The sequence below is a fragment of the Symphodus melops genome (assembly GCF_947650265.1).
Source record: "Symphodus melops genome assembly, chromosome: 21".
Lineage (NCBI taxonomy): Eukaryota > Metazoa > Chordata > Actinopteri > Labriformes > Labridae > Symphodus > Symphodus melops.
In genome coordinates this window covers 10,717,119-10,741,367 of record NC_136711.1, presented here as the reverse complement: position 1 = coordinate 10,741,367, position 24,249 = coordinate 10,717,119, and the positions used below count along the sequence as shown (strand labels likewise).

General features: G+C 40.6%; 5 protein-coding genes across 6 annotated transcripts in view; 3 read left to right on the top strand and 2 right to left on the bottom strand.

Moving 5' to 3' along the window:
• The window catches only part of taok2b (TAO kinase 2b), a 23,028-nt gene extending 19,684 nt beyond the window's left edge, over positions 1 to 3,344 (bottom strand). The window contains 1 exon segment of the mRNA XM_079372102.1: positions 2,771 to 3,344. The gene's annotated coding sequence lies outside the window, so the exon portion shown is untranslated.
• Positions 3,345 to 5,832: 2,488 nt separating this feature from the next.
• Positions 5,833 to 8,291, top strand: cabp5a (calcium binding protein 5a). The gene is made up of 7 exons (XM_079372149.1): positions 5,833 to 5,981; positions 6,392 to 6,441; positions 6,641 to 6,671; positions 6,801 to 6,944; positions 7,612 to 7,721; positions 7,930 to 8,077; positions 8,177 to 8,291. The coding sequence occupies exons 2-7, from the start codon at positions 6,394 to 6,396 to the stop codon at positions 8,203 to 8,205; spliced, it is 510 nt and encodes a 169-aa protein (XP_079228275.1). The 5' UTR covers positions 5,833 to 5,981; positions 6,392 to 6,393; the 3' UTR covers positions 8,206 to 8,291.
• A 2,528-nt stretch (positions 8,292 to 10,819) lies between these two features.
• Positions 10,820 to 24,249, bottom strand: part of LOC306842077 (uncharacterized protein) — a 53,442-nt gene continuing 40,012 nt past the window's right edge. Inside the window, exon 14 of the transcript XR_013781666.1 lies at positions 10,820 to 10,832. The gene's annotated coding sequence lies outside the window, so the exon portion shown is untranslated. The remainder of the gene's footprint in view (positions 10,833 to 24,249) is intronic.
• Positions 13,036 to 17,224, top strand: nif3l1 (NIF3 NGG1 interacting factor 3-like 1). 2 transcript variants are annotated; one of them, XM_079372132.1, is made up of 7 exons: positions 13,036 to 13,292; positions 13,778 to 14,379; positions 14,516 to 14,672; positions 15,575 to 15,698; positions 15,922 to 16,060; positions 16,303 to 16,386; positions 16,463 to 17,224. In XM_079372132.1, exons 2-7 carry the CDS (start codon positions 13,788 to 13,790, stop codon positions 16,645 to 16,647), a joined length of 1,281 nt encoding a protein of 426 aa, XP_079228258.1. In that variant the 5' UTR covers positions 13,036 to 13,292; positions 13,778 to 13,787; the 3' UTR covers positions 16,648 to 17,224. The 2 variants fall into 2 exon arrangements, with proteins under 2 accessions (XP_079228258.1, XP_079228259.1); XM_079372133.1 differs by having other exon boundaries at positions 13,037 to 13,143.
• Positions 19,894 to 23,614, top strand: tbx6 (T-box transcription factor 6). Its single transcript, XM_079372122.1, has 8 exons — positions 19,894 to 19,968; positions 20,344 to 20,557; positions 20,716 to 20,983; positions 21,079 to 21,222; positions 21,332 to 21,402; positions 21,510 to 21,568; positions 21,667 to 21,949; positions 22,169 to 23,614. The coding sequence occupies exons 1-8, from the start codon at positions 19,899 to 19,901 to the stop codon at positions 23,358 to 23,360; spliced, it is 2,301 nt and encodes a 766-aa protein (XP_079228248.1). The 5' UTR covers positions 19,894 to 19,898; the 3' UTR covers positions 23,361 to 23,614.

Here is a 24,249-nt window from a genome sequence, read left to right as displayed (position 1 = left end):
AGCCAAGAATTTTTGGAAGTTATGAAAATCTCAGAAGATAAGAATCTCGAGTTTGGCAGAAATTGATTTTCTTTTTCCCCGCCTTTAAATGTGACACGTCAGTAGCCGACGTTCAATTCACTTTTTTTTTTTTTTTCAGGTGGAAAAAGTTTACTGAAAAAAAACCTTTGCATTGTGGGAGTCAATTCATGAAAGAAACGTTGCGACGTTGTGACAAAGAATGCTCGTCAGTTTTTCTTCTTTTGGAAACTTGTCCCATCTGAATCCAGAATAAATCCAAAAAGCTGTTGTTGTTGTTGTTGGGTTTTTTTAAACACTAAATTGGCAGCGGTAGCTAAAGCTTCATCTGGCTGCGTCCAAACAGTGTGAAGGCCCGGCTGTTAACGCATGCTGAGTGAGAGAACGCATTGTTGGATTCATTCTGTGTGACTGCGAGTATTCATATCATTATCACGATGACGTGATCAGTTTCACAGCTCCCATGTTTCCCTGCGTCGGTTCTGTCCTTTCATTCTTTGAAGAGTTAGTGTGTCAAATTCATCATGAGAAAAGTTTTGTACTTTGTTCTTGTCTTTTTTTTTTTTTTTTTTTACTGCTCCTGCTGTGGAGTCGAGACAAATGTCTCCTAAAAGCAGCAGACTATGACTTCCTAACTGAGATTACATTTCCTAGTTCCAGTGAGGAACTCGTCAGGTGCTACTTTTGTTTTCAGAGTAATAAATCCTGTAACCACAACACAGTTTGAAAGCTCTCAAAAAAAAAAAAAAAAAACCTCGACGTTTTTTCGGACCAATTATGGAAACCCAACTAAAAGAGTGACGCTCATAACAGTGGAGCACTGAGGGCCAAGTGTCTGTCATAAATGTGTAGCTGAAGGAAGATCACATGGAGCAATGTGAAGGCTGACACACTCGATTAGTGAATTCCTATCAGCTGACATGCAGCCTTCTGCTTTTTTTTTTTTTTTTGGGAAACGTCCTTTATGTTGCACATTGAACGTTAATCCATCACAGGATCATAAAAATAGGGCGTTATTAGATTAGTGTAGTGTGATCACATCACGTGGTCTTTATGCTTACTACTCCAGAAGACATGAAAACATTAGTGAACTCACAGTTTGAGCCTGATTAGACCGAGTTAGACGGCCTGTGGGCCGTGTGGATGCGAGTCTCCCCTTTTAAACAGAAACTACTCTGAATACAGTGTTACTAATCCTGTCCACGTCATCTGCCTGTATGTAGTGGTGGAACAGATCACAGTTGAACCTTGATCCATTTTGGTTCGATAGAACATGCAAGGACACGGCGGGAGATAAATGTACTTCTGCTACGTCTCAGTGCAGAGTCTCTTTGAAAACAGGAAAGGGTTCGAGAAGTGAGTTGGAGGTGAAACGGAAGACCCGCTGTACAAATAGGAAGATTACTTTAACACTTTACAAATCTGCATTTATCATGCAGGAAGCCGCTGGTGGCTTCTTATAACATCACAAGCCTGCTTGGAACTCAGCCGAAATATTAAATCTGTTACAAAGCCCTGTGGTTACCAAAACTGAAGGTATAGTCACTAAATGCACAAACGCTGCACGAGCACACAGTGTGAATGAACAGTGTTTGTGTGTTCAACATTCTCCAAGCTCAGAAAAGAAAACTAAACGTGTTTTTGTCGATTACAGCAAACCTGTTATTCACGTCACTTTTCTACGTTCATGTTCAGTTTGTAGAGTTGATGCCCTGATGAGAAGATTTCTGAATGAACACAGAGTTCAGGTTTATCCAACTGCTTGAGTTATTAGAATCTGAGGAGCTGACACATTATTAACAATCGTGAATATGCATTATAATTTGCATTGTTTTTACAATGGACACTTCAACACAGGGCGAGCTGAGAAGTAGAGACGTTTTATTATAAAACTCTTTTTTTAAGGGATCCAAAAACCCGACCCGATCCGTGACGAAAACCGGAGATCTGATCCGAACTGTGAAATTGTGATCCATTGCACCACTACCTGTATGCAGACAGTCACATCCTCTTTATCTGTTGCAGTGAATGTCAGGGTGAGAGCCTGGCAGGATTAGCTGTTCTTTCAGTTTTAATACAGAAATATATATTTTTAAAAGTATCACGTTGCATATTGTTCTTACACTCTCAGTAAAAAAGAAAACAACAACAACAAAAGATTTTCCAAACAGTTCATAATGATCAAGCACCAGATGAGACTTTTTTTTTTTTTGTACGGACATTTTGAAACCATCAAAGAGGAAGCATGTTTTTCTCTCTTCTCTAATCTTGCAACCAAGTCCAAATCAACCTCTCTCTCTCTCTCTCTGTATTACATTAAGGCCCTCTTCAACAATGAGGCAGCAAATGCTTCATGTGGTTTCATCAGAGATCAACCCTCACTTTTTTTTTAACAAATTCTGGATTCATCTGGGAATGTAATGGGAAACACACTGTGTAGTTCTTTCCTGTGCAGAGGGTGAAGCAGAGATCTGGTGGTAGCCTCGGTATCATGTAGCTGCAGCTCAGCTGAACAGGCTTACATGGCGTTTTGCACTTGACTGGTCAATTAGGCTATCTCTGCTGCTGTTTGCTCGCCGAATAAATGAATGGCATATATACAAGAGCAGACAACAACTTCCAGGCTGCAGGCCAACAACAAGCCTGTGTGTCAAAGTCAAAGTCTTCTGGATGTGAACATTAATCAGTAACACGGCGAGCTACAGACAGATGCAGGAGGCTGCTTTAGCATGCTGAATGATTTATAACTTACCGTGGCTTTTGGGATCCACTGTAGCTAGCTCTGGAGCTAGCTGACTGGCCTGGCTGGAAATGATTGGTCTCACCCCCCCTTCCCCCTTTTCCTCGACACTGGAGTCTATTCAACACGAACAAACCACATTGTGCCTGTCGATGCTTTTACTCAGTCTGCTCTCCATCCTGATGATGATATCAGTCGATTGGACGGCGTCTGCACGACTTGACATGAGTGAGGTGCCACTCAATTACAGTGACAGCAAGCTGACTGACGGCTGCCAGCTAAACGAGCCAGGCAGCTAATAGCAGAGAGAGAGCTGTCCAAAGAAAATCAGGGGCTAGCTGCTGTTAGCAACACCGCTAACTATATAAGGTGACGCCAGGAGCTGCCCGGGACGTTTTCAATGGGAAACTGAGTCATTAATTTACACGGGTCCGCTCCCTGCTCCGCTGTGTGCTGTCATTTCGTTATTGCTGTCGGCGAATTTCATCTCCAGTCTGTGTTATCCCCATTTTGCTTCACTCCCCATCCGTTTTTGTTCAGTACTTCATGATGGCGGAGCGGGGCGGGAGCCGAAAGGAAAACGGAAGTGCTCTTCTTCGGTGGATCAAAAAAAAAAAAAAAGTCACCATGGGCGCAACTACGACTCCGTGTGGTCAATGACGTGTTAAAGGGTGTTTTTGAACATTTCGACCCTCACAATTTGAAATAAATCCATCCAGTCCTTTGTATGTGTTCTGCATAAGTCTTACCAGACAGACACACATTTTCTCAGTTTGTGACATCACAAGTTGGATTCGGGAAAAAAAATCCCATCCCCTCCCCTGATATCTCCATCCATGGACTCCTCCAGTCTAGAGTAAAACTTGTGTGCAGGTCCTCCATTTCTATCGTCTCTACAGAAGAGTGATGTCTCTCGGTAAAACTCAAGGGGGGCTCATTGCATTGAAAGAGACACACACACCAAAACGGAGCGTTCTGAGAGAACTTGTTAATACAAAGTCACAAACCTGATGGATAGGGCTAATTTTCAGCTTGAATGGCATGAATGTTGTTCCCGATCTGTTCAATCTGTTGGGAAAGAAATCAACAACAAAAAAACACATGATACCTAAATGATGGGAAATAAATTGTTTAGAAGCTGGTCACTACACACACAAACATATTGCAGCTTAACAAACAGAGGTCTATATGTGCAAAATAGGTCAACATAAAAACGATCTAATTTGTATTGGTTACACATGAGGACTGATGTTTGGGGGAGAGGACAGATTATCATGTCATAAGTGCTGAGAAATAAATGCCTGTTAGATAGATAACTGTTTCTGATGTGTCCGAAAGTAGAGAAAACCCATCTTGTGTTATGAAATATAAAATGTGACTTTCAACTATTTTCCTACAGTTCATTTTACAGAAACATACAAATCCTGAATGTATATTATTTAAGTTTAGCTACCCAAGTGTTATAAAGTCTTTCATCAAACAAATGTTTCTTCTTATATGAATGTTGTTTTTACTTAAGCAAATGAAACTAAACTGATTTGGTCACTGACAGCTCTGCTAACACACACACACACACACACACACACACACACGTCATCACAATGACACGTACAGTATGGCTTCTTTAGCCATCCCTTTGCTTGATTAATCCGCTCAGATTAAACTGTGTTGTGAACTTTTATTTTAAAAACCACGCAAACAGAGAGAGAGACTATAAAACAAGACATATTCTCTCAGACAAAGTTAAAATCGGCAATCAAATCATTCAATGACGATGCTTTATTTTATTCACCCTCTAATTTATAATCCCATAAACCTTCTTCAGTCCAAAAATAAAACTTGTGCATCCCTAACCTGCCCTCTTTTCCCCTCACTTTTCACACGCATACATCCTGCTGTCCACTCATCAGACATGTTGTACAGCCATGGGTTTGGCCTTGCATAACTTGTCAGCTGGTGGGTAAAAAAAGATAATAAAATTCCTATTTCCAGGGGCATAGCCAAGCGGATTATGAATCTAATGCAGACAGATTTTATGATGAATTTACATAACAGTGAAGTGGGCAGAGAGGGTTTAAGGGTCAGAGCGGAGGACAAACACAGTGAAGGTCTCAGCACTGACAGACCGTAGGAAATGAAGATTGTCCCAACGGATTTAATCCCGGACGCTGTCATGATCAGGGTACTTCATGGAAATAGTAATCGTTTTGTTTCCACGCAAATGAAACCTATACTCCTGCAGACTATCACACGTTTGGATACTAGCTGTAATTAGCCTTAAATGCATACAGCCAGTTTTACATGGATCAAAGGTGACATTCTTTCTCTTATAGCAACACTAACAATTAAAATCACCATTATGTACAAGAAATACGGAAAAAAAAAAATACAAATAATTATTTTTCCAGTGGGGAAACAAAACTTAGAACCTAAAAGGATCATGTGTCCTGATCCAGAGAAAGTATATAGCTGTTGATACAAGTATTGGCTTTGCAAAAAACACATTCTTTTATCTAAAAGTTGTGCGTGTACATTTTTCAAAGAAGCTTTACCTTGTGCCTCTAACAATTGTAACAATATGAAAATGTAATTGAACACTTAACTGTTGGCTAACCGTTCAGTTCTTTCTGAGTTTTTATTGTTATTAGATCTTTCACAAGTAAAATACATTGGAATTAATTTCCTTAAAAAAATGGGGAATCGTTTCATTATTAAACATTAGATGAAAAAGGACACATTTAAAGAACATCTTACACATAAATTTAAGGGGTTTGTTTTAATCCACTATAATAACTTAATAAATGAACATGAATTTGTGTTAAAGTTTTCATCTTGTTATCAAAATGTCTATTTTAAGATGCTTATTTTGATGTAACTGCTGAGCTGCATTGACCTCGAAAGCTGTAATCAATTCACAGCAGACAAAAACAACCAGCAACTGGACCCGTGTGCACTGATAGCTTCCTGGCTTGGCCTCAAGTTCAGGTGACAATCTCTTTTACAGCATGATGTCAACGCAGCACTGACTCCACCCAGCAGTCACACACCCCTACATGCAGCCACACCTCCCTAACATTCAAACCCTCTGCAGCATCCCTAACAAGCCGGACAGAGCAGGTCGGACTCACAGACCCACTGTAAAGAAGATCAGAAGACAGGCGTGTGGATAGAGAGCGAGACAGAGAGAAGCAACTGGCTAATGACAAGAAACCACTAGAGGAAGGTAGGAGCACAGAAAAACGGTCACTTTATTGTGATAAAAAAAAAGATGATAAGCAACTTTTTCTTTATTTGCTGTTTTCTTTCTGTAATTCCCAGGAAGAGATTGATTCTTCACTTGTTTATTCTTCCGATAGCAATTCTGTTTTTATGCCATAGATGTAAAAGTTTGGATGACTGAGCTGTGTCTTACTATTTATAAAAGATAGATTTTTTTCAGTGTTTTGTAGAAGTTGTGGTTTGACAATGTAAATACATTGGACATTTTTGACAGTATCAGAAAAAGAAGACACACAAAGATTTAATCCAGTCGTTATAGCTTTAAGAATCATTCCCAAAGCTCTTTATCGTGTGTCAGAAGCTGATTAAAAACATTTTCACTGATAGAAGTAATTTTGTTTTCTCTATCTGCAGACATGAGTTTGGGGGCAGCGTGCATTTTCCTACGGGGAGGCAAAAACATTGTAAGTGCAGGCATGATGGCCTTTTCTTACTTTTGATGGGTTTGTGTTTATCTTTGCAAATTTGCAGAGAAGCTGGTACTGATGCATGGCGATAACTTTTCTGAAGCTTACCTGCAAATGTAACCATACTCTAATCATGATTATTGTGTTTGTGTTTGTTAAGGAATCTTATCTAACAAGCACTTTTTATTTTTTACAGACAAGAGAACTGGCTGATGATGAGATTGATGGTAAAAATTGTCATTTACGTATTCTTGTGTTTTAGTCACTCAGTGTGATTCAACTCATTGGTTTGAGCTCGAAAACACATTCATATTTAATTATTCTTATCGTTCACTTGCTAACTGTTGCCTCTGCAGAGCTGCGTGATGCATTCAATGAGTTTGATAAAGATAAGGATGGGCTGATCAGCTGTAAGGACCTGGGGAATCTGATGAGAACTATGGGATACATGCCCACAGAGATGGAGCTGATCGAGCTGAGCCAGAACATCAACATGAACTGTGAGTACAACACTGAACAAACCAACACGTGAAAGATTAAAGTTTTTATCCAAATATTTCTTCTAAACAAAATAGTATGGTCAGGATGACATATTGCATGGCTGAGTTTGTTTGCTGTAAATCAAATTAGAACTTTTATCCTGAACTGAATTTGCCTCAATTTTTCTGGTTGTTTATTTGACAATATGATAAGATACACTTTATCTGTGTAGGGAGATTTGTCCTGGACTCAAAGGGCTGCCAAACATTCGGCTGCTTCCAATCAGTCAATCAATAAAACACAATAGAAAGGCACATCCACATGCAAGCAGAAAGGCACCTAACAATTCAAAACAACACAACATATATCGCACAAGATCCACAAAAACACTCCATGAGAGATAAAACATGAACGGTGAAGGAAAAAAATCATATATGGACATCATTGCAAAAACCAAGCATTCAAAAATAGACAGAATAGACAGCTTAGTATTACTGTACCATAGTTATTATTTTGATTTGTGTACCCATGCATGGAAAATGGAGGGTGATGTAAGATTTGACTTGAAGCCTGAAAGGGCGAAATAAAAGAAGATTTGCTCATGTAAAATAATTACAACAATAATAAAGTGATTGAAGAGTAAGGGATGGTCCTTAATTCTAGCATTTTTTTTTTATTTCTCTCCAGTGGGTGGTAAAGTTGACTTTGAGGACTTTGTAGAGCTGATGGCTCCAAAACTTCTGGCAGAGACGGCCGGGATGATTGGAGTGAAGGAGCTGAAAGATGCTTTCAAAGAAGTGAGTGTCATATTCTAACATGTGAAAGCCCTTGGATCCTTTGAAAAAAAACAACAACAACCTCAATGCCAGATCTATCTATCTATCTATCTATCTATCTATCTATCTATCTATCTATCTATCTATCTATCTATCTATCTATCTATCTATCTATCTATCTATCTATCTATCTCTTCTTCTTATCTAATGTTTTACTCTTTGTATTTAGTTTGACGTGGACGGAGACGGAGAGATCACGACAGCAGAGCTTCGCTCAGCCATGAATAAGCTGATGGGAGAGCACATGAGTAGGAGGGAGATAGACGCTATAGTAAAAGAAGCAGATGACAACGGAGATGGCACAGTAGACTTTGAAGGTAACACTGAACAATCTGTCTATCGCCAGGAATGACCATTACACGAACTGACTGCACAAAACAATCCACTGATCTAATGAAACTTCTTCTCTGCTTTAGAGTTCGTCAGAATGATGTCCCATCAATGACAGTTGAGGAGCATCATGAAAGAAAGCACCTTTGCACCTCTGCAGCTATGCATCAGTCCTGAAGCCGTCTGTGCATGAAGCTCTTTATATATACCTTTATATATATGTATATATATATATATATATATATATATATATATAGAGAGAGAGAGAGAGAGAGAGAGAGAACAAACAGGGATGTTCAAGCAATATTAAGTGGATCTCAGAGATTATAGCTATGCAAAACTTGGCCATTGTGAGCCAAGACATTTTTAAGATGTAATATAATTTAAGAGGATGTGTGAATGTATGGATTTGTTTTATTGTGTGTACAGGAAGTCTTTTTGGATTGATTTATTGAACTGGATTGATGATCAAATATATTGTATTAATTCTGAGTGTTTCATCATCATACTAAAAGTTAAACTACTTCACGTAGATTTACAGTATTTATCACACTTGTTGTTTTGTGTATCTTAAATCCAACAAGTTAGACCCTGCTTGCAAGCATGTGCAGATATAAAATAAAACATGTTCACTTTATACAAGAGTTGTGATTTGAATGGATACGATGTTTGGATACTGGGTGTGTTATGATTAGAAATGAATCTACCTGACTTTGTCATTGGTTTTATCATACATGATGAGTAAAGCGGTTTTATTATTTTGGCAAAATTCAAAGAAAAAATGCTTAAAAATGTTTGCGTGACAAAAAAATCTGTCATGGCACTTTGTGATTTAATCCAAAATCCTTCGTGACTTTCATAATAAATCAACTTGCATAATGATACAAAACTCTCTGGTTGTATAATAAACCAAAGCAGTGATCTGTAGATTTCGTGTACCCAAAGAAGGGATTTGGAAGCTGAAAACATCTGTGACGCTCCTGCACTGTGAGACGGATTTTTGGAAGATTAAGTAACTCATCTGCCCTGGCTTTGGGAGGACACAGGGATAAAGAGATTTTGTGGGAAAAAAACAAAAAAACAACTTACTGTGACCACTGATTTGATGAGAGTACAAACATCAGTCTAAAATTGTACATGACAGATTTCTTAGAATTACAGTAAGTGTAAAAAATGGGATTAGGATGCACTCTGACTAGATTTCAGCTTTATAAAGAGTGCATCCTGAGAATTCTAAGTAAAAGTCATTGAATGTGTTGTAAATTTGAACATTGGGGTAAAAAGGAATGACTGAAAAACATTGTAAAGAGACACAGCAATAGGCTACTTAGCATAGTTAGCATATATCTACGGATAGTCACAGTTATTTTAATGAACCTATCTTTACATGTTTAGAGACTGCATCCCGAGAGTTCTTTATACAAGTTAATAATGATTTTGTACATTTGGGTGTCAAGGTCAAATGAGGGGAGGAATCTAATGAATTTAAAACTGTGCTTTGCCTCTGTCTGATTGGATTTAAAGCTGTTTGTTAGCACTAACATCTGTTGTTTCCTCTTCTCTCGATCCTTGCTTGTGTTGTTCTTACTCTCTGGTGGAAGTCGCTTTGGACAAAAGTGTCTGCTAAATGGAGAGTAGAAGTTTTTGTTTTTTTATTTACACATTCAAGGAATTTTTGATTTGGTGTTTTTATCCAAAACAATTAGCAAATGAAATAAAGCTAAAATAATGAGGGCCAATGAAAACAGAATTCCACCTGCTGTCATGAGCTTAAATAAAATAAAATACAACAAGCATTTTAAATATATGATAGAGTATAAACAGCAAAATGTCCAACCAAATCAATGGATGCGTGTGCTGGGTTTACAGTTTAAATAAAATACAGTAAAAATGTCCAACCAGTAAACGTACTCAGAGAATTGTCAAGTCCAGTGTGTGTTAATTTAACCCATACAATCTCATTTAACCTTCATATTACTGTAATGGTTTCTAACTGTGGGGCTGGGTGAGAGTCTTTGTCATGTGGGGGAGGGCTGGGGCATTATTGATGACATAAGAGGAGAGGAAACTGTCTTATGGCGTGAGGTTTCGGTCCTGATGGACAGCATCATCTTACCAGAGGGGAGAGTCTCAGTGACAAAAGGCACAGCAAATTAAAGCGAGCTAGCAAAGCTAGTTGTACATGTTATTGTGAATTTAGACATTGAGGTAAAATGAATAGAGTTCAGGGGCATCAGATGTATAATAAAAAAACAACAACAGCAAATCACTGCAAACTAGCACAGTTAACTGCTCTCCACACAAAAAAAATTAGCTTCAGCTTTTAAAGATGGGGTATGAGAGCTTTGATCACTTTTGAACTACTTAGGTGGAGCTTCGAATGTGAAGAGTTTTGGGGTCACAGAAGTTTCAATATTTAAATCATTGGGAAGAAGCTGTTAGGATAGTTAGAGCAATCTCCACAAATAGAATTAAGTTATTATCTTGATTTTTTTTTCAAGTGTTGGCTTAAGAATTCAAATGACAAGTTGTGCTTTTCTAACTTTGAAAGTGAGGACAATTGAGTGGCAGTAAAGAGGGATATCAGTTGATCTTTAAAAACAAAGAGAGATAGGAAATCAATGCTACCACGCATACTTATAATAGTTAACTGATCCTCACTGACACAAAGTCATATAATGTCATACGTTCTTTAAAAAGCTGCCCTGAAAATTCTATGTATTCAGTTCAATTAAAAAAAAACTTGAATCCTCAAGTTAAAACTTTAATTGTCCCCGGGGGCAATTCAAGGGCACACAGAGCAGTAAATGAACAACAGTATACAACAGGTATACTAAAATGTCAAAGGTCAAACATTAAGTACAAAAGTTATGTTATAAAAAAATGTTTGGTACGGGTAAGATCGAGGTTTAGGTCTGTGGACGGGAACACAGTGTATCCTGACTGTCTTGGGAACATTGGCCATACAGATGTTATAACTTAAAAGCTGGAGCAGAACTTTTACATGTATGCAGATGGAGCTCAACATGAAGGCTTATAGCCCCAATTAACACAAGTGAAGCTCACAAGTAAACATCTGTCAGTGGCACTCCTCTGATTAGACACATGCAACATCTGTGTCAATAAGCTTAATGGACATCATTCTGTTTTGTAAATAACACGACCCCTCTTTCATTTGTCAGGGAAGTCAAAATAAGAATAAGGACACAGAGACATAATTGATTGTTAAATATTGTAACACTGTGTATTTTAAAGAGGGGCTCACACAGAGGAGCTGAGCAGCTCTAAGGAAGAATCATATGATGTAATGCTCTCTGCCTGGCCTTTGCCCTGATCCCTCCACTGATCCCTCTAACATCCAGCATCGACCTTTATTGCATTAATCCACAGTAATCTCTCGCCCTCTCTGCCACTCTCTAAATCACTTCCAAGGTAGAAACTCTGTCCAGCTTCTTGCTGTCGAAATTCACTTAATGAGAAGCTGTGGTTTTAACAACTTTGGAATTATCTTCCAAATACTGATAGGCTTAACCCTCTGCTCTGTGTTTGTTTTGTGTGCGAATTTGATGTATTTTTTTCCCCAAATTCCACGTAATTGCATAGAGAAGTACCAGATGCACCATGGATAGCTCCTGTTGGACCACCTTTCGTGTGATAGTTGATAGGGCTTGTCAAAGTCATTTTGTCTTTTTCCTGAACTGTAACTTTGTTTAATAACATAATAGCAATTATTATGTCATACTAACAGCTCAAATCTTTGTGTTTGAATTTTAAATCAAACGCAAAAAGAGAAGATGGAAAGTGGCTCTGTGGGCTGTGAGAGAGACGCTCTCCATTCAGAAGTTATTAGAAGTCAGTTGTTGTGTTTTGAAATGGTCAGACAAAAGTTTACTTTCTGAGAGCTCAGGTTGCTCTAAAATCAAAACATATTTTTAACTCAATTGTGCTTGAAAGGGTTATGGCTTTACATGTATTACTACACAAGCTGACCAGGCGGACCAACAGTAGCGCACACAAAAAAATGACAAGACTTACAATGGTGAATATATTATACATCATCTTGGACGGACAGAAGAGCAGATGAGGAGGACAGGGGGGAGAGGAAGAGTGTGGGAGATTGCTCGTATTTCATTTGTATTGCTCTTACCCACTCTCCTAAGGGTTGTGAAAATGTTTGTTTATTTTGTACTTCCTTTAGTTCATTTGTGTTTCTTAGTTTGTTAGGCTACTTGTGTTATTCATTTATTTTTCACATTTTGGATCCAAGTTTGAATGCCTTTTATTTTTTTAATTGTAAAACCGATGAAGAAAAAATAAACGTGAAGATGAAGAGATTTTCAAGACAAGATGTTCATAAAATACATTAAAACATACAGTATAACACTACTTAAAAAACGCATCGAGGTTAGTCATGCTGTTTTCACCCTCACACTTTTTACCTCCATGTTACATGAATGAATCTGAATTGTGTCTTATTTATCCCAGTCACTGGCTCAATCCATGTAAATGTATTATGTTAGGTTCAAGAAGGTCAGCCCTTGTTTTCCAAGGCTCTCTAACTGTCTACAGGTCTCCTTTAAACATCACACATGTTTTTCTCTCCTCACAGGTTAGGTCTAAAACTTGCCTAATGCCAACTGCACAGGTTTAACTTTTACTCTCAGTCACATAGGGGCTGCTAAATCTTGTTTGGGGATTATTGTATAGAGAGGGGGGGGGGGACTGCGGGTGTGTATTTTAACCAATGTCTTGTGTCCTGCCTGTCTGTATACTGCTACTGGATGCCCTGAATTTCCCTCGGGATCAATAAAGTATCTATCTATCTATCTATCTATCTATCTATCTATCTATCTATCTATCTATCTATCTATCTATCTATCTATCTCCATAAGTCTCATTGAGCTCGTTGTACTTACTCCGGTCCAGTAGGGGGCGGTGTGCATCTTTTTAAGTCATGTTTGCAACCTGCAGACGAAAAGAAGAAGAACTTCCAGAGCCGTGTTCAGCACACAGACTGCTGCACCATAGCGTCTGAAGAGAAAGGCAAGAAAAAGTATGATAAACACAACGATTCACACGCTGATATTTCGACACTGTGTTTAATTGTTAACGGTGTGAATAGAAACATACCAGTAGCTAACCAGTGCAGGCTGACTTCCTGACTCTGCTGCATGCTTCCTCTGCAACTGTCACAACTTACAAGTCAGATCATGTTAGGTCCAAAGAGGGTTTACAGTAGTTGCATACAAGAAACTATTTTTTAAATAATATAGTCATTGAAAAAAAAAAAAAGGTAGTTTTGTATCCCATTATTTTGATTCACATAAGAAAGTTGAAGTTTTGCACGTGTTGCTGTATCCTCAGACTTGAGGAGTATTTTTGAGTCAGTGTGTTTTACTGGCTGTTGTCTTTTATTTATTTATCTTTTCCATTTATTGATACATGATTTATTTGTTTTCTAGTATCAATCGGGGCTTCCTTTTGGACATAAATGTGTTTTCCCTATATGGGGATTGGTCTTCACTGAGAGTGAAATAATCTTCAACTTTTATATTATTTTATAGATGTATTTGAAGTAAAGTGTAAGGTAGCTGTGAAAATATGTAGATATCTTCTCATATGACTGTGATATTGTATATAGTGTTGTTAAGGTACAGCTTCGTTATTGTTTATTCTCTTGCACACAGGTGGTTACTGATGTTGACTGGATGTAGAAGGCTCTCTCCGACATTTTTCCCCCTCATCTCTCAAAGACTTTGTACCACACGGCGCTCACAGGCTGTGCTCTTCTCCTCTACCGCAACCGCTTTATCCATCCCTCCATCTCTCCTCGCACCGAGCTGCAGGCCCAGGATCTTGACAAACCACGTCCCCTCAGCCCTCCAACACTCATCTGTCTGCTGCCTCTCTCACTCTGTTCACAGTCCTGGCATGATGGAGCTAAAAGAAGTTCTGCAGGTGTTGGAGCAGCTCGCTCCGCTGTCTCTGGCTGAGTCGTGGGACAATGTTGGTCTGCTGGTCGAGCCGAGCAAACCTCGGCCCATAAAGACTGTCCTGCTCACCAATGACCTCACAGAGGCCGTCATGGACGAAGCAGAAGCCCTGAGCTGTGACCTCATTATTTCTTATCACCCTCCGTTGTTTCAGCCAATCAAGCGTCTGGTCCAGAAAGATTGGAAGCAGCGATTGGCCATCAGGGCTGTGGAGGCAGGGATAGCCATCTTCTCCCCTCATACGTCATGGGACAGCGTTAAAGGAGGGGTGAACGACTGGCTGGTGGGGGGACTAGGTAAGCCGGTCCGCTGGGTGGAAAATGATCTAAACAGTACCTGCATATTTAAAGAAGGATGAGGCTGAAATGTTGTGACACACGACGAGACTGACCCACTGGTCGGCTATCTTTTCCCCCCCTTTGTGTGTCTCAGGTAGCGGTCAGGTGTTGGTGCTGAGTCAGGCCCTCGGAAGCGTCTCCCACAGTCACAAACTGGAATTCATGGTCAAAAACACAGAAGAAGTCAACAACATCATGGAGGAAATGAAGGCGTGTGACAGTGGAACAACACTACAACATGCAGTCAACAGGTGCTGTTAATTAACGCAACAGCTTCAGAGGCATTGTGTTGTTTTTGCATCTATATTAACACTTGTTACAAAAACTCAAACTATATAAACTAATGCAAAAAAAGCTGAACAAGAATGGTTGTTATTTATTTTAAATGCCTGTCACTGTCTCAGTGTCGGACACTTTACAGCATGAAAAACCCGTTTGACAGTAAAGGATACACTCCTTAACTTAATCCAGGGTCAGCAAAGTCATAAGACTGACCTTGTCCAGTCGGATCTCCAAATTAAACGCCAAGAAGAAGTTTATTTAATATAACTGCAGTTTGTTTCCAAAAAAACAATCCATTTTACAATAGTGTCTTTTGCAGTAATGTCTTTTATTTCAGAGTGCAGGAATTGAACTTTACTTTACTTTACCTCTTCTTCCACAAGTTGTGAAAACTGTTTTGTAACATTTGAGATATCATTTCAGTCCAGTATCGGCTAATGCTTCTGTACTCACAAAATGTTTTTTGTTTTTTAAATAAACTTTGGTTGAGGTGTTTGGGTGTTTACTTTGACACCTTTGATATCAAAGCCTTCAAGACCCGACTTGAGCTTCACTGCCACATGTTGCTACTGTAGCTTTGACTCTCATGGATGACTGTTTTCTAACAAGTTTCAGGTCTGAGCTGTGACTTTGAAACGCAACTGTTAAGAAGAGGAATTAATCATCTCTGTTAAAAGGAACAGACACAAGTAATGTCAGGGGGAAAGTATTTGTTGTATTGAATTAAAATGCGCACAGTTATTCGATTGCGACGATGCAATTCAACATATTGTCAAAACGTAACATGAAAACGGATGTGCTGCACAAAAAGTCTAGTCCCATCCTAAGTCCTATTCACTGGTGAATTCAACTTTATTTACTGTCATTACAGGCCAGATGGCAGTGGGATCCAGGTCAGCTTGACCTGCACTGACTCAGCACTGACCCCCAGTGTTCAGACTCTGTTACGACACAACGCTCCCAGCCTGTCCCTCAGCATCCTCAAGTTAGAAAAGGTGAAGCACAACAACTTTGACTGACTTGAAGACGGTTAAAATATTCAGACAATCTTTTCATTTTGAGATCAGCTTCCATATTTTTTTAGACACATCTGGAAATGTTAATGTATAAAAAACACAATCATTTGTTTTCCTTCTAGAAAATGGAAACAAAGCTCTGAATTGATTCTTCAGCTTTCACACAGCATTCACTTACCTTTCTAACTCTCCGTCACTGCAGCCCCCTCTCCCGGGTCACGGCCAGGGGCGACTGAGTGTTTTAGAACAGCCTGTTACCGTGGCAACAGCAATCCAGAAAATGAAGTCCCACCTGGGTTTGAGTCACCTCCGTTTGGCTCTGGGATCCGGTCAGACGCTTGGTAATAAACGCTAATACAAGCAGTTCTTGTAACATACAGTTTATAATGTTGACTGTGAAAGATGTGAACACGCAGCTGTTATCCAGGCAGCTGTCATGGAATAATATCAGCTGGAAGTAGAAACATATCTCAGAACCTTTTTGTATTTCTTCAACCCATTATCAACTGTAATTATAGATGAATTCATAACTACAAGATGAACTATTGAAACAATAAAAGTCAGTCTTTCTTCTGGTTTTCAGAGTCGTCGGTAAGCACTGTGGCTGTGTGTGCTGGATCTGGAGCCTCAGTGCTGAGCGGAGTCAAGGCAGACCTGTACATCACAGGTAGACATTTCATCTGTAAATGTATTTACCTGAAATTGCCGCGCCTGCAGATGCTAAAGTTGTATCCTTTGCTCAGGTGAAATGTCCCACCATGAAGTGCTGGATGCTGCGGCGAAGGGAACAAGCGTCATCCTCAGCGACCACAGCAACAGCGAGCGGGGATATCTGTCTGTGTTCAGGGAGAGGCTGGCTGTGCGTCTTCCTGAGGGGGTGACGGTGGTCGTGTCCAAGGCGGACCGAGACCCTCTGGAAGTGGTCTGACTGATGGCGGGCGACAGTTAAAGTGGTTTGTCAGAGTTTAGGGGGATGAAATTGACCACATAATAAAAAGGAAACAGTGATACAAAATGTTCATAAAAACAACGGCTTTGTAAACCATGAATTCAAATTGAACATGTTCTCCTGGATCATCTAGTATGATATGTTGCGTATTTACAGCAGGTTATTAAAATTGGATGAATAAAATTCCCCTCGGTGTGTTCAATCAACCAAATTATCCTCATGCTTAACTAAAGATTATGCTTGTAATCTGCTTGCATGTGTTCTGCATACAGAGGGTTTATTTATGCAGAAATCAAAGGTTGGGTTTGACTCTCATTATAAGGGACTTCAAGTACTTCCTTTCCATTAAAAAAATAAATAAAAAATCCAGAAGTTTTCCCAAAAAAGGCAAAGTGTACGAACAAAACTAAATTGTTAATCCTCATCCAATTGAATGTTGAATAATCCTTTTCCAATCCTTCCTGTTTGTCTGGAACAGCTTTAACAGTCAAATGTAAGAAGAGCAAACCCTGTCAATGTAAAGAAAATCTGTTTGTATAAATTCTTTGTTCTTTAATTCACTCCCTTTTTAGACCTCCGTGAGAAAACAGACGAATACCTAATCACTTGGCACATGCATGTCAAAGAGCAGTCCCATCTGATGGTAAATGCTCTGTAAACACAGCACACAACCCACCCCAACCCCGGTAATGTGAGGAAGACCGAAAACACAACAAGTAACAATCGTCATCACAGGCTGTAACAGAGTCTGCTGCCACACACCTGTCTGCTCGTAAAAAGATTAAGAGACGTCAAACACACCTCGCTGCCCCCATCAAGGTAATGACCTCTCTCTCAGCGGGCCGTTGACACCTACGCTTCCTCTCAGTCCACACTTTTATCCCTCCGCCAACACACACACACACAAATGGAGAAGGAAAACAACAACTACAACAACATGCATGCTTGTAAAGTGACTCCAGCTGTCTCTCTTTAAAGGCAGGTTGATTGGGAGAGGATTTCTTCTTATTTTCCAAAAATCGATCTTCACATTAAATTCCCACATAGGATGATTTTTTTTTTTTTTTTTTAACCTATGATGTAAGAGTAATCTTCTGCTGGTTGTTTTACAAAAGCTCCCACGAGGATTATTTTTGTTGACTTCACTTCAAGAAATTAAAGTTCCAACAACCACAGCAGAGCAGGGAATAAACTGCCACCATACAATAAACTTTGAACCGTTTGCATCCATTTAAATGTGTATATATATATATTTTTTCCCCAAGTTGTATTTTTGGGCCTTTATTAGATAGGACAGCTGAAGAGAGACAGGAAATGTTTGGAAGGGATGACACACAGTAAAGGGCCGAGGTTGGATTTAAACTATAGCCTCTGCACATGGGGCGCTTGACATAACGGCTAGGCTATAAAGGGCCCCTACAGTGTGTATATTCTTTAACCACATCACATTTTGACCATTTACGATATGTTTTCACATCTAGTGTTTAAAGCTCATTTACTTTAGTACATACAAAACACAATCTATAGGATACAACAAATGGGTCCAAGTATTGTTTGTTTTCAACCAGCTGATAATCCTAAAATACTCAAACATTTGATATGCTCGGATGTTAAATGATGGCACAGAGATGATAAAAACATAAGAGACAAAAGATGTCGGCAACCACACAGGACAGAATATAACTAACAAAATAACAACAACAACATGAGAGTCGTGTGCATGAGCACAAAAGACTTTCATAACATTAAAATTAGTATTCATTTAGCACCAACGACGTGAGCGACTTTGACGCACAAGTACCATGACGTAAAAAGACGTGAGCACATTGTAATCAAGAAATACACCCTTGTTCTTACTGCTCTTCATTTGTGTGCGCTCCAAATGTGTTTATGATTTGCCCACAGATTTCAGTTGGTGAAAGATATCGGAGTGTCAGCGGAGGTCAAGGTGCCTCAGTCAGTGCCTGAAATCTGAAACTAAGAAGGAACATTAAATCAAAGCTAAAGTAATGAACAAAAATAGAATCACACACAGAATCACACCAGTGCACGCTAACCAATCAGTGGGCAACAGTCAAGGAAAAAAAGGAAGTGCATTAATTTTCTGATACCGACTAACTGACTGTATAACAGCAAGGGTTTGTCTGTGTGGTCCTCATTCAGGGTTTTATTGTGTTTTCATGAGAGATCCTGTCTGCTCAGGAAATGTCCATCCCACAGCAGAATCTGCACCTATCCAGTAGATTCATCTGTGTTAACTAGTTCTACATGTTAGAGAAAAGGCTCACCCACCATCAGCTGTAATCTAGATATTTGAATGCAAACCTTGAGACACTCATGTTTATGTTGTGGCCATATTGCAGCCGTTGGCCAAACTGCCTTCCTCTCCCACCTTCATTGAAGGCCGACTACCTGCTGAGAGGCTAAACAGGCTGACTGCTGAGAGGAAGAAACATGTCATCAAACCGTCAAACAGCCACAGGGGGCCTGCTGCTACACGGCTACATGTATCTGTATGTGTGACAGACTGAGCACAAAATATGAGTGGAAACTTAGAAATCTGTAGGTAACACTTAAACACAACTGAAGATTGTCTTCATCACACACACACGCACGCACGACACACTCTTAACTCTGCCTGTATTTATGGTTTTATTCTGATTGTAGCCCTTTGAGATTTCCATACAAATGTAAAGTGAGTTATAAATAAAATGTATTGTTACTTAACTTTAACTGTAAAAGCATTTACTTCATGTGTAGGCTTCATTTGAAGTGACACAAAGCTCCAAATCGAATTAAAACGGAACAAATACGTATCTGAATGAGGCCCCTATCCCGCCATATATTGACATAAATCAATACAAACCACATACGTTTAGTTCAATTTGACCTTTGATAGTTCTTAAATCAACTCTGAGTTTGTCGAGCAGGGACAGAAGGGAAGATGGGGCCAATGTGTGGGGACACAGCAGCCATTTGGCCGTACGTGTGAAGCTCCACACACCTATTTAACCGAGCCAGTCAACACTGTCTGCACTCGAAGACAAGTACAGCAGAGAGGGAGGAACAAAGTGAAGACAAGGAGCAGAGCATTATTCAAAGAAAGGACTCCAGTACACCAGAAGGTTTGCTGATCTGGGAAAAGGACACAGAGAAGGAGGCAGCAAGAGATGAAGAGTGAAACGTCAGTCTGAAGAGGACGGGGAAACAGATCAACGCAGAGAAGGAAAATGCTGAGCCTGGAGATGTATCCCAGTTTGAATCTGGGACCACAAAGGATCGGAGACTGCTTTTACAGAGGTGAGGGACAGCGTGTGGATACATGCAAGCTTGGGTGTTGACAGGGCAGCTATGAAAAAAAAAAAAAAAGAAAAGAAATTCAGCATTTATTCATTCAGTAATTTAAAAAAAGATGTTAAAGATTTTTCTAGTGAACTCTGAATATTATCTCACAAGGATTTTCCACTCTCTGCAAAGTTAAACATTTATTGCACCTTAGACATGCTGATTAGTTATTTTATAGATATATACTGTATATATCGTAACTTGTTGGCAGTTAAATCTATTTTGAAAGTCTTGAGCACTGATTGGCTCAGTTTTTTTTATACAATCAAAAAAAAACACGCTCTCCTCACTGGTTTGCCTAAAAACACTGAATTTGTTTCGTTCTTCCAGAACGGCAGCCTCCGGCACACATGCCCCTGTTTCCCCAAACCTGTGATGTGAACCCCAAAGCTCTGCCCACTCGGCTTCTGGCTCCTCCCCCCGGACCCAACGAGCCCGCCGCAAAGACCCCAAAAGAAGAGGTAAAGATGGAGCTGGAGAACGCCTCTCTATGGAAACAGTTCAGCTCGGTGGGCACAGAGATGATCATCACAAAGAAGGGCAGGTGAGAGGAGAATGTGCCTTTGACCCCCACCTCTTTTTGTTATTTTTTATATATATATGATAAATGTCTTCCTCATCCTTAAAATCACAGAAGTTATCATCAATCAGATCAACAAGATGCACCGATTAAAGGAATTCTGCTCTTCCTCCTTCTTTCAGACGGATGTTCCCCGGTTTAAGGTTAAAGCTCTCAGGCCTTAACCCCTCTCTCAGATACATCCTGCTCCTGGACATCATCCCTGCAGATAACTCCCGCTACCGTTTCCAAGGTGGCGGCTGGCAGGCAGTGGGCGGGGCCGAGGCAAGGCTACCAGACCGGGTTTTCATCCACCCCGACTCCCCTGCGACGGGTGCTCACTGGCAGGGCCGCACCATCTCTTTTCACTACGCCAAGCTGACAAACAACACACTGGACACCCAGGGACACGTAAGGACTTAAAGTGAAAAACACGATAGAAACAGTTTCCAAAACAGACACTGGTTTCAAAAAACCAACACGAGTTTCAATTCTTTTCTTTCCAGATAATCCTGCACTCGCTGCATCGCTATCAGCCCAGAGTGCATGTCATTGAAGCCAGAGACGTGCTGAGGTGGGGCGGCGGGCAACACTCCTTTGTTTTCCCCGAGACCCAGTTCATCACAGTCACAGCCTACCAGAACAACAAGGTACCACAAAACAGCTTTTATAAACAAAGACAGAAGTTCATATGTAAAAGGAATGCAGTTCATGACACACCTGTGATATTGTGGGTTTTTTTTTTTTTTTTTTTTTCAGATCACAGACCTTAAGATCAAATCCAACCCGTTTGCTAAAGGCTTCCGAGAGGACGGCATGAACAGCAAAAAGTAATTCACGACTAATACCTGCGTATAAAACATACATACAAACACTCCTCGAGTTGTTGCCATACATATTACGGAGGATTTAAACGTAACCTGTTTTCATTTGGCAGACAAAGAGATGCAAGACAGAAGCGCAAAGTATCTCACTTGTCCGAAACCTTGGATATTGGTGAGCGTTGATCCTAATTCAAAGAACAACAACAGACAGACCTCTTCTCCTCGAATTGCCCTTTTCTTAAACTATCTCCACAATTCTGTCTCTCTCAGTGAACTGTGATCCATGCGACTCCACGGAGCACCTGCCACAGTCTCTAACCACCACCCCCACAGACCTGCAGGCCCTTGCTCTGGCCTCTCTCCCTCCCCTGCCCGACCCCTCCTGTGGGTTCAGACCAGACGAGGCGGCATATCAGGACACTCTGGTCCCTCAGCAGCCACTAGACCTCGGCCAGGCGTTCATGGCTTCCCAGAGATCAGACATCAGCCTCATCATGGCGAATGGGATGCAGGACACGGCAGGACGTGACATGACAAACAGTATGATTGAAAGGTAGGGGCGGGAAAAAACAACCTCTTTTGAGAATGCTCGTTAATATATGTTTTTTTTTTTAAGAGTTTATCTGTAAGTATGTATGTCATTGTTAAAATGTCAAGATGAAAAAGTTGTACTTTACATAGAAACCTTTAGGAGGCTAAAACTTTGAATATTTTTGTTGACTCAATTTAAGATCATTAAAATGATTTTGCATCATTTTTTTCCCTTCCACAGATCAGACACTTTGGGTGAACCAGAGTACACCTCCACCTTCCCTGCATCTGACGCCAACTCCTCCTCTTTCCCCTCTGCTCCTCTCCCCCCACCAGCCTCCACCTTTTCCTCCCTCTCGGTTTCCGACATTTCTGACACAGCTAATCCTCATCCTTCCATCCCTTCTATGGACTATCCCGCTATCCTCTCTTCGTCCCCCATCCTCTCCTCCTCGTCCACCACCACTCCCTCACTGCAGCAGACCACTTTCACCTTCCCAACCCCGCCTCCTTCTAACTCCTCCTCTCCTCAGCCACTCCTTTGCTCCTCATCCTCCTCCCCAGCTGCCAACACCTATCACACCATCGCAGAGACAATCAGCCCACACACACCTCCGGACGCCTCTTTTTCTGCTCAGTCTGGTCTGCAGGATCAAATATCAGCCCATCTAAATAATTCACCAAACGATCACAGCTCAGCAGCTTTTACTTATCCAAATATCCTTCCAGCAAATCCTGAGCCTGCTCCAGCTACTGTTCCGCCCCTCTTCAACCAAAATCCCCATCCTCTTCCCACTCTGTCCTGCTCCTTTCCCCCACATGGTGCCCCCACATCTTTCACACTACCCCCAGTCCCTTCACACGTGCAAAATCTAGCATTTCAAAACATGCACCAAAACTCTACCCACCCTGCCCTGCACCTCCCAAACCAAGCCCCCTCCCTCGCGCCTGCCTTTCTTCCTTCAACACTTCCACATCCACCATCCTCCCTCCCTCACCCGCCTCCTCCTTTCCAACCGTCCTCCTGCTTAGCTGTCTCCTCTTCTTTCCAGCAGTCTGCTGCCTCTGCTCCCTCAGCACACCCTCAAAATCTGTACAACCCCCCTCCTTCCTCCTCCACCACCTCCTCATACCCTCCCCTTGAAAGAGGTGCCATCCCTCAGTTCAATCCTGTTGCGCCTTACCTCCCAGATATGGTGCTGCACCACCCGTCTCTTCTCCCCCAGCTGGATCCATCGCATCCCTCCAGCCTGCCCTCCTCTAACCAGGCCCAGGCCCTCTACCCTGCCTTTCCGTCCTACCCTCTCCGGCTCCGTCAGGACCCTCACTCGTCCCTCTCCATCCCGTTCAGACATCTGTACAGACAGCACCAGCATGGCCATCCCCACCCACAGGGGTCCTACCTGGATATGAGCACCAGAGCTGTGTTTTAAAAAAAAGCTTAATGTGGAAAGAATGATGGCTTAATAGCGCTTTTATAACCTTTTTTTTCTTTTTCTAAAATCAATTTTTAGCATTAGTTCAAGTAGTCCGATGAACTGCCAGTGTGTGTTTGTGTGTGTTTCCAAAAATTCAGGTGATGAACTGATTAATGACTTTACATTTGTAAATAGCTCTATGTTCTTTTCAAATGTCCATTCCAGTGTGAAAAATAAGAACAAGCCTCATCCTTCATCGTTTTGTGATTATTATTATTATTATTTTTAAATATGGTGTTTTCTGGTTTTGCAAGCATCTTTTTAATCATTAAAGAAAGAGTTCTGCTTTACACAGTTTGGCATTTTAGGAAATTGATTGATTTGCATGTGTATTTTTTTTTTACATGTTAAATAGATAGTTTGATGCCATTCTCATGTTTTAACTGTAATTACAAAGTTAGTTCAACAGAACGGTTCAGACAGAACTTGACACAACAGATTCTGCTGCTTAATCCTCAATGCAGGTATGAACGTTTTTATCAGAATGTCAGCCACTGAGCCACACACTCACATTTACCCGCCCGAGTAAGAAAACATGATGGCCTTGATACACTGGCCCTGATCATTACTTTTTCTTCTGGTGTTTTTGGGTAAGTTGTGATGTGAAGAACCACGGGATGCTTTACATGACATAAACTACATGTGTGACGATCTGTACATTCCTTGCTCATGTGTCCAGTTTTAAAGTATATTCCTTTTTCTTTAAAGAGATCAATCTTTTCACTGTTGGGGAAATTATTAAAATGTGCACATTCATTTAAATCATACCTTTGCATGCTCAACAAAGAACACACTTATTTTGAGATAAGGATGCAGTAGCCTCCTGTAAGCCTGCTGCTCTCTA

Excerpts from the sequence above, each read along its gene's own strand:
- nif3l1 (XM_079372132.1), top strand. The coding sequence starts at position 13,788 with ATGTTGACTGGATGTAGAAGGCTCTCTCCGACATTTTTCCCCCTCATC. Across the intron at positions 14,380-14,515 it reads CTGGCTGGTGGGGGGACTAG|GTAGCGGTCAGGTGTTGGTG; the intron begins GTAAGCCGGTCC and ends TGTGTGTCTCAG. Across the intron at positions 15,699-15,921 it reads GCATCCTCAAGTTAGAAAAG|CCCCCTCTCCCGGGTCACGG; the intron begins GTGAAGCACAAC and ends CCGTCACTGCAG.
- cabp5a (XM_079372149.1), top strand. The coding sequence starts at position 6,394 with ATGAGTTTGGGGGCAGCGTGCATTTTCCTACGGGGAGGCAAAAACATT. Across the intron at positions 6,442-6,640 it reads TACGGGGAGGCAAAAACATT|ACAAGAGAACTGGCTGATGA; the intron begins GTAAGTGCAGGC and ends TATTTTTTACAG. Across the intron at positions 8,078-8,176 it reads TGGCACAGTAGACTTTGAAG|AGTTCGTCAGAATGATGTCC; the intron begins GTAACACTGAAC and ends TCTCTGCTTTAG.
- tbx6 (XM_079372122.1), top strand. The coding sequence starts at position 19,899 with ATGCTGAGCCTGGAGATGTATCCCAGTTTGAATCTGGGACCACAAAGG. Across the intron at positions 20,984-21,078 it reads CACTGGACACCCAGGGACAC|ATAATCCTGCACTCGCTGCA; the intron begins GTAAGGACTTAA and ends TTTTCTTTCCAG. Across the intron at positions 21,223-21,331 it reads CAGCCTACCAGAACAACAAG|ATCACAGACCTTAAGATCAA; the intron begins GTACCACAAAAC and ends TTTTTTTTTCAG.